Consider the following 9528-nt stretch of genomic DNA (forward strand, 5'->3'; position numbering starts at 1 on the left):
AAGATGGTAAGATGTTGGTAAGGTGTTGGTGAGATGGTAAGATGTTGGTAAGTCATTGGTAAGGTGTTGGTGAGATGGTAAGATGTTGGTAAGTCATTGGTAAAGTGTTGGTGAGATGGTAAGATGTTGGTAAGGCATTGGTAAGGTGTTGGTAAGGTTTTGGTAATTGGTAAGGTGTTGGTAAGGCGTTGGTAAGATGTTGGTAATTGGTAAGGTGTTGGTAAGATGTTGGTAAGGCGTTGGTAAGGTTTTGGTAATTGGTAAGGTTTTGGTAAGATGGTAAGATGTTGGTAAGTCATTGGTAAGGTGTTGGTGAGATGGTAAGATGTTGGTAAGGCATTGGTAAGGTGTTGGTAAGATGTTGGTAAGGTTTTGGTAATTGGTAAGGTGTCGGTAGGATGTTGGCAAGGTGTTGGTAAAGTGTTTTTAAGGTGAGGGATGTTTGAGCTCCATTCTAGATGAATGAGAATCAGCAGTGTTGTGTCAGAAATAGAACAAAACCTTGGTTGAACCTGAGTTTTACTTCTTGCTGCTGTACTATCTGTTGGTAATGATAGTGAGTGTATGGTGGGTGTTGTAAAGGTTAGCTGAAGTCTACTGAAGTCGTAGTGAGGTGTTCATGTGGGCGCAGTGAGACTGTAGTGTGGGTACAGAATGTGTGTAATGAGTTTATAGTTAGGTTATAACTGGTGTAGTAAGGATGTAGTGAGAGTGTAGTGAGAATGTCAGTAGTTATGTCATCTGGTTAGTTCAGGTGGAGGGTGACTGAAGAAAAAGAAAAAGAAGAAGAAGAAGATGATGATGACGATGATGATGAGGCTCTATTGTCCACAGCTTTTGGAAATGGACTCTCACAGAACCAAATAAAGGATGCAGCATATAAGGCATAGGTGTGTACAGAGACTGTGCTTAAATTGTGTGCATAGAAGATGTGTGCAAATGTTGATAGGGTTGTGATTGTGTGTATGTGGGTCCATCCAGATGTCCCAGCAGTTTCCTCAGTCAGGAAAGGACCTTTTCAAAATACAACATGTCAACTATCAACAGTGTTCCAGACACAGAGTGTTACAGTAGTGCTACGAAGGCTGTGCTAACTAAGGCTGTCGGTAGGGGCGGTGCTCTATGGTAGCCATGACTACAGGGGTTGTTCTGTGGTCACCGAATGTGACCTCTGTGGTGACACAACATCCATCAGCTCGTTGAAAATTTCCCGACGAACTTCCTGCACCACACTTTCTCTGATCTGCAACACAACCAAGAAAAACAGACTGAGGAAACATTACTTCGCATTTTAACATCCTGGTCTGTAGCCCCACTGTAACTACAGTTACATCCTGGTCTGTAGCCCTAACGTATCTACAGTTACATCCTGGTCTGTAGCCCCACTGTAACTACAGTTACATCCTGGTCTGTAGCCCTAACGTATCTACAGTTACATCCTGGTCTGTAGCCCCACTGTAACTACAGTTAAATCTTGGTCTGTCTCTCCACTGTAAAAACAGTTACATACTGGTCTGTCACTACATTGTAACTACAGTTACATCCTGGTCTGTCTCTCCACTGTAAATACAGTTACATCCTGGTCTGTAGCTCCACTGTAACTACAGTTACATCCTGGTCTGTCTCTACTATAACTACAGTCATATCATGGTCTGTAGACCCACTGTAACTACAGTTATACCCTGATCTGTAGCCCCACTGTAACTACAGTTATATCCTGGTGTGTCTCTACTGCAACTACAGTTAAATGTTGGTCTGTATCTACTGTAACTACAGCTACATCCTGGGCCGTAGCTCCACTGTAACTACAATTACATCTTGGTCTGTAGCCCCACTGTAACTACAGTTACATTCTGGTCTGTAGCTCCACTGTAACTACACCTAAATCCTGGTCTGTAGCTCCACTGTAACTACACTTAAATCCTGGTCTGTAGCCCCACTGTAACTACAGTTACATTCTGGTCTGTAGCCCTGTAGCTCCACTGTAACTACAGTTAAATCCTGGTCTGTAGCCCCACTGTAACTACAGTTAAATCCTGGTCTGTCTCTACTGTAACTACAGTTATATCCTGGTCTGTAGCCCCATTGTAACTACAGTTAAATCCTGGGCTCTAGCCCCATTGTAACTACAGTTCAATCCTGGTCTGTAGCCCCACTGTAACTACAGTTATATCCTGGTCTGTCACTCCACTGTAACTACAGTTACATCCTGGTCTGTCACTCCACTGTAACTAGTTACATCCTGGTCTGTCACTCCACTGTATCAGTGATATCCTGGTCTGTAGCCCCACCGGAACTACAGTTAAATCTTGGTCTTTATCTACTGTAACTACAGTTATATCCTGGTCTGTAGCTCCAGTGTAACTACAGTTACATCCTGGTCCGTCACTCCACTGTAACTACAGTTATATCATGGTCTGTAGCCATACTGTAAATACAGTTAAATCCTGGTCTGTAGCGCCACTGTAACTAGTTACATCCTGGTCTGTCACTCCACTGTAACTAGTTACATCCTGGTCTGTCACTCCACTGTATCAGTGATATCCTGGTCTGTAGCCATACTGTAAATACAGTTAAATCCTGGTCTGTACCTCCACTGTAACTACAATTACATCTTTGTCTGTAGCCCCACAGTAACTACAGTTCAATCCTGGTCTGTAGCTCCACTGTAACTACAGTTACATCCTGGTCTGTAGCCCCACTGTAAATACAGTTAAATCCTGGTCTGTACCTCCATTGTAACTACAATTACATCTTTGTCTGTAGCCCCACAGTAACTACAGTTCAATCCTGGTCTGTAGCTCCACTGTAACTACAGTTACATCCTGGGCTCTAGCCCCATTGTAACTACAGTTAAATCCTGGTCTGTAGCTCCACTGTAACTACAGTTAAATCCTGGTCTGTAGCCCCACTGTAACTACAGTTAAATCCTGGTCTGTCTCTACTGTAACTACAGTTATATCCTGGTCTGTAGCCCCATTGTAACTACAGTTAAATCCTGGGCTCTAGCCCCATTGTAACTACAGTTCAATCCTGGTCTGTAGCCCCACTGTAACTACAGTTATATCCTGGTCTGTCACTCCACTGTAACTACAGTTACATCCTGGTCTGTCACTCCACTGTAACTAGTTACATCCTGGTCTGTCACTCCACTGTATCAGTGATATCCTGGTCTGTAGCCCCACCGGAACTACAGTTAAATCTTGGTCTTTATCTACTGTAACTACAGTTATATCCTGGTCTGTAGCTCCAGTGTAACTACAGTTACATCCTGGTCCGTCACTCCACTGTAACTACAGTTATATCATGGTCTGTAGCCATACTGTAAATACAGTTAAATCCTGGTCTGTAGCGCCACTGTAACTAGTTACATCCTGGTCTGTCACTCCACTGTAACTAGTTACATCCTGGTCTGTCACTCCACTGTATCAGTGATATCCTGGTCTGTAGCCATACTGTAAATACAGTTAAATCCTGGTCTGTACCTCCATTGTAACTACAATTACATCTTTGTCTGTAGCCCCACAGTAACTACAGTTCAATCCTGGTCTGTAGCTCCACTGTAACTACAGTTACATCCTGGTCTGTAGCCCCACTGTAACTACAGTTACATCCTGGTCTGTAGCTCCACTGTAACTACAGTTATATCCTTGTCTGGAGCTCCACTTTAACTACAGTTACATCCTGGTGTGTCTCTACTGTAACTACAGTTACATCCTGGTCTGTAGCCCCACTGTAACTACAGTTACATCCAGGTCTGTAGCTCCACTGTAACTACAGTTATATTCTGGTGTGTAGCCTCACTGTAACTACAGTTATATCCTTGTCTGTAGCTCCACTGTAACTACAGTTACATCTTTGTCTGTAGCCCCACTGTAACTTCAGTTACATCCTGGTCTGTAGCCCCACTGCAACTACAGTTATATCCTGGTCTGTAGCTCTACTGTAACTACAGTTACATCCTGGTCTGTAGCCCCACTGCAACTACAGTTACATCCTGGTCTGTAGCCCCACTGCAACTACAGTTACATCCTGGTCTGTAGCCCCACTGTAACTGCAGTTACATCCTGGGCCGTAGCTCCACTGTAACTACAGTTATATCCTGGTCTGTAGACCCACTGTAACTACAGTTATATCCTGGTGTGTCTCTACTGCAACTACAGTTAAATGTTGGTCTGTATCTACTGTAACTACAGCTACATCCTGGGCCGTAGCTCCACTGTAACTACAATTACATCTTGGTCTGTAGACCCACTGTAACTACAGTTATACCCTGGTCTGTAGCCCCATTGTAACTACAGTTACATCCTGGTCTGTAGCTCCACTGTAACGACACTTAAATCCTGGTCTGTAGCCCCACTGTAACTACAGTTACATTCTGGTCTGTAGCTCCACTGTAACTACACCTAAATCCTGGTCTGTAGCTCCACTGTAACTACACTTAAATCCTGGTCTGTAGCCCCACTGTAACTACAGTTATATGCTGGTCTGTAGCTCCATTGTAACTACAGTTCAATCCTGGTCTGTAGCCCCACTGTAACTACAGTTATATCCTGGTCTGTCACTCCACTGTAACTACAGTTACATCCTGGTCTGTCACTCCACTGTAACTAGTTACATCCTGGTCTGTCACTCCACTGTATCAGTGATATCCTGGTCTGTAGCCCCACTGTAACTACAGTTAAATCTTGGTCTTTATCTACTGTAACTACAGTTATATCCTGGTCTGTAGCTCCAGTGTAACTACAGTTAAATCTTGGTCTTTATCCACTGTAACTACAGTTATATCCTGGTCTGTCTCTACTGTAACTACAGTTATATCCTGGTCTGTAGCCCCATTGTAACTACAGTTAAATCCTGGTCTGTCTCTACTGTAACTACAGTTATATCCTGGTCTGTAGCCCCACTGTAACTACAGTTAAATCCTGGTCTGTCTCTACTGTAACTACAGTTATATCCTGGTCTGTAGCCCCATTGTAACTAGAGTTAAATCCTGGGCTCTAGCCCCATTGTAACTACAGTTCAATCCTGGTCTGTAGCCCCACTGTAACTACAGTTATATCCTGGTCTGTCACTCCACTGTAACTACAGTTACATCCTGGTCTGTCACTCCACTGTAACTAGTTACATCCTGGTCTGTCACTCCACTGTAACTACAGTTATATCATGGTCTGTAGCCATACTGAAAATACAGTTAAATCCTGGTCTGTAGCGCCACTGTAACTACAGTTATATCCTGGTCTGTAGCTCGATTGTAACTACCATTACATCTTTGTCTGTAGCCTCACAGTAACTACAGTTAAATCCTGGTCTGTACCTCCATTGTAACTACAATTACATCTTTGTCTGTAGCCCCACAGTAACTACAGTTCAATCCTGGTCTGTAGCTCCACTGTAACTACAGTTACATCCTGGTCTGTAGCTCCACTGTAACTACAGTTATATCCTTGTCTGTAGCTCCACTTTAACTACAGTTACATCCTGGTGTGTCTCTACTGTAACTACAGTTACATCCTGGTCTGTAGCCCCACTGTAACTACAGTTACATCCTGGTCTGTAGCTCCACTGTAACTACAGTTATATCCTGGTCTGTAGCCCCATTGTAACTACAGTTATATTCTGGTGTGTAGCCTCACTGTAACTACAGTTATATCCTGGTCTGTAGCTCCACTGTAACTACAGTTACATCCTGGTCTGTAACCCCACTGTAACTACAGTTACATCCTGGTCTGTAGCTCCACTGTAACTACAGTTATATCCTTGTCTGTAGCTCCACTTTAACTACAGTTACATCCTGGTGTGTCTCTACTGTAACTACAATTACATCCTGGTCTGTAGCCCCACTGTAACTACAGTTACATCCTGGTCTGTAGCCCCATTGTAACTACAGTTATATTCTGGTGTGTAGCCTCACTGTAACTACAGTTATATCCTGGTCTGTAGCCCCACTGTAACTACAGTTACATCTTGGTCTGACTCCACTGTAACCACAGTTAAATCCTAGTTTGTCTCCACTGTAACCACAGTTAAATCCTGGTCTGTCTCTAATGTAATTATAAATACATCCTGGTCTGTAGCCCCACTGTAACTACAGTTATATGCTGGTCTGTAGCCCCACTGTAACTACAGTTATATGCTGGTCTGTAGCCCCACTGTAACTACAGTTACATCCTGGTCTGACTCGACTGTAACTACAGTTACATCCTGGTCTGTAGCCCCACTGTAACTACAGTTACATCCTGGTCTGTAGCCCCACTGTAACTACAGTTACATCCTGGTCTGTCTCCCCTGTAACTAGATTTACAACAGCTGCTGGTCACTGATACCTTTTGAATGAGTAGTTGGAGGTTTCCAATGGCAACACCATCTCCGGCTCCTCCCTCTGCTCCTGCCCTCTCCTGCTGTTGGTCCACCCATCTTCGGCCTTCATCCCTGCCCCCCTCATCTTGCTCGAACCTCTCTCTCTCTGCAGTGTGGGTGATGGGCCGAGGAGGAGCAGCAGGTGTTATGTTGATTGATGCCCGGTACACTTCTGATTTCTGCCCAGAATTTGTTCTGATTGGACTGGAGGAACGGGAGGAGGGGCCAGCGGAGGGGGTGTGACCTTCATAGTCAAGTTCTGATTGAAGATGAAGCTGTTCCCTAAGGAGGTCAGATACCTGGACAGACAAACAGACACACAGACAGACAGACTGATAAATAGACAGACAAACAGACAGACAGACAGATAAATAGACCGACAGGCATACATACAGGCAGATACACAGACAGACAGGCAGATAAACAGATAGATAAATAGACAGACATACATACAGACAAACAGACAGACAAAAGGAAAAATCGTGGTAAACTGCACAGGGCAGGTGAGTAGTTATACCAGTGTAAAGTGTGTGTGAGTAGTATCAGCAGAGTAAAGTGTGTGTGAGTACTAACAGCAGTGTAAAGTGTGTGTGAGTAGTAATACCAGTGTCAAGTGTGTGTGAGTAGTAACAGCAGAGTAAAGTGTGTGTGAGTAGTAACAGCAGTGTAAAGTGTGTGAGTAGTAAGCGTGTGTGAGTAGTAACCAGCAGAGTAAAGTGTGTGTGAGTAGTAACACCAGTGTCAAGTGTGTGTGAGTAGTAACACCAGTGTAAAGTGTGTGTGAGTAGTAACACCAGTGTAAAGTGTGTGAATAGTAACACCAGTGTAAAGTGTGTGAGTAGTAATACCAGTGTAAATTGTGTGTGAATAGTAACACCTGTGTCAAATGTGTGTGAATAGTAACAGCAGAATAAAGTGTGTGTGAGTAGTAAGTGTGTGTGAGTAGTAACCAGCAGAGTAAAGTGTGTGTGAGTAGTAACAGCAGAGTAAAGTGTCTGTGAGTAGTAACAGCAGAGTAAAGTGTGTGTGAATGGTAACAGCAGAGTAAAGTGTGTGTGAGTAGTAACAGCAGAGTAAAGTGCGTGTGAGTAGTAACAGCAGAGTAAAGTGCGTGTGAGTAGTAACAGCAGAGTAAAGTGTGTGTGAGTAGTAACAGCAGAGTAAAGTGTGTGTGAACAGTAACAGCAGAGTAAAGTGTGTGTGAGTAGTAACAGCAGAGTAAAGTGTGTGTGAACAGTAACAGCAGAGTAAAGTGTGCGTGAACAGTAACAGCAGAGTAAAGTGTGTGTGAGTAGTAACAGCAGAGTAAAGTGTGTGTGAGTAGTAACAGCAGAGTAAAGTGTGTGTGAGTAGTAACAGCAGAGTAAAGTGAGTGTGAACAGTAACAGCAGAGTAAAGTGTGTGTGAGTAGTAACAGCAGAGTAAAGTGTGTGTGAGTAGTAACAGCAGAGTAAAGTGTGTGTGAGTAGTAACAGCAGAGTAAAGTGTGTGTGAGTAGTAACAGCAGAGTAAAGTGTGTGTGAACAGTAACAGCAGAGTAAAGTGTGTGTGAACAGTAACAGCAGAGTAAAGTGTGTGTGAGTAGTAACAGCAGAGTAAAGTGCGTGTGAGTAGTAACAGCAGAGTAAAGTGTGTGTGAGTAGTAACAGCAGAGTAAAGTGTGTGTGAGTAGTAACAGCAGAGTAAAGTGTGTGTGAGTAGTAACAGCAGAGTAAAGTGTGTGTGAGTAGTAACAGCAGAGTAAAGTATGTGTGAGTAGTAACAGCAGAGTAAAGTGTGTGTGAGTAGTAACAGCAGAGTAAAGTGTGTGTGAATAGTAACAGCAGAGTAAAGTGTGTGTGAATAGTAACAGCAGAGTAAAGTGTGTGTGAATAGTAACAGCAGAGTAAAGTGTGTGTGAGTAGTAACAGCAGAGTAAAGTGTCTGAGTAGTAACAGCAGAGTAAAGTGTGTGTGAATAGTAACAGCAGAGTAAAGTGTGTGTGAATAGTAACAGCAGAGTAAAGTGTGTGTGAGTAGTAACAGCAGAGTAAAGTGTGTGTGAACAGTAACAGCAGAGTAAAGTGTGTGTGAGTAGTAACAGCAGAGTAAAGTGTGTGTGAGTAGTAACAGCAGAGTAAAGTGTGTGTGAGTAGTAACAGCAGAGTAAAGTGTGTGTGAACAGTAACAGCAGAGTAAAGTGTGTGTGAACAGTAACAGCAGAGTAAAGTGTGTGTGAGTAGTAACAGCAGAGTAAAGTGTGTGTGAGTAGTAACAGCAGAGTAAAGTGTGTGTGAACAGTAACAGCAGAGTAAAGTGTGTGTGAGTAGTAACAGCAGAGTAAAGTGTGTGTGAGTAGTAACAGCAGAGTAAAGTGTGTGTGAACAGTAACAGCAGAGTAAAGTATGTGTGAACAGTAACAGCAGAGTAAAGTGTGTGTGAGTAGTAACAGCAGAGTAAAGTGTGTGTGAGTAGTAACAGCAGAGTAAAGTGTGTGTGAGTAGTAACAGCAGAGTAAAGTGTGTGTGAGTAGTAACAGCAGAGTAAAGTGTGTGTGAGTAGTAACAGCAGAGTAAAGTGTGTGTGAGTAGTAACAGCAGAGTAAAGTATGTGTGAGTAGTAACAGCAGAGTAAAGTGTGTGTGAGTAGTAACAGCAGAGTAAAGTGTGTGTGAGTAGTAACAGCAGAGTAAAGTATGTGTGAGTAGTACCAGCAGAGTAAAGTGTGTGTGAACAGTAACAGCAGAGTAAAGTGTGTGTGAACAGTAACAGCAGAGTAAAGTGTTTGTGAGTAGTAACAGCAGAGTAAAGTGTGTGTGAATAGTAACAGCAGAGTAAAGTATGTGTGAGTAGTAACAGCAGAGTAAAGTGTGTGTGAGTAGTAACAGCAGAGTAAAGTGTGTGTGAGTAGTAACAGCAGAGTAAAGTGTGTGTGAATAGTAACAGCAGAGTAAAGTGTGTGTGAGTAGTATAGGCAGAGTAAAGTATGTGTGAGTAGTAACAGCAGAGTAAAGTGTGTGTGAGTAGTAACAGCAGAGTAAAGTGTGTGTGAGTAGTAACAGCAGAGTAAAGTATGTGTGAGTAGTACCAGCAGAGTAAAGTGTGTGTGAACAGTAACAGCAGAGTAAAGTGTGTGTGAACAGTAACAGCAGAGTAAAGTGTTTGTGAGTAGTAACAGCAGAGTAAAGTGT

General features: G+C 43.1%; 1 protein-coding gene across 1 annotated transcript in view; it reads right to left on the reverse strand.

The window, feature by feature from the left end:
• Positions 1-1124: 1124 nt before the first annotated feature.
• itprid2 (ITPR interacting domain containing 2) overlaps positions 1125-9528 on the reverse strand; it is a 125250-nt gene continuing 116846 nt past the window's right edge. Inside the window, exons 23-24 of the mRNA XM_056288975.1 lie at positions 6327-6659; positions 1125-1243 (exon numbers count right to left, since the gene is read on the reverse strand). Of these exons, the coding sequence (XP_056144950.1) occupies positions 1136-1243; positions 6327-6659 (441 nt within the window). The 3' untranslated portion in view covers positions 1125-1135. The remainder of the gene's footprint in view (positions 1244-6326; positions 6660-9528) is intronic.

The sequence above is a fragment of the Lampris incognitus genome, chromosome 11, assembly GCF_029633865.1.
Source record: "Lampris incognitus isolate fLamInc1 chromosome 11, fLamInc1.hap2, whole genome shotgun sequence".
In the NCBI taxonomy this organism is placed as follows: Eukaryota; Metazoa; Chordata; class Actinopteri; order Lampriformes; family Lampridae; genus Lampris; species Lampris incognitus.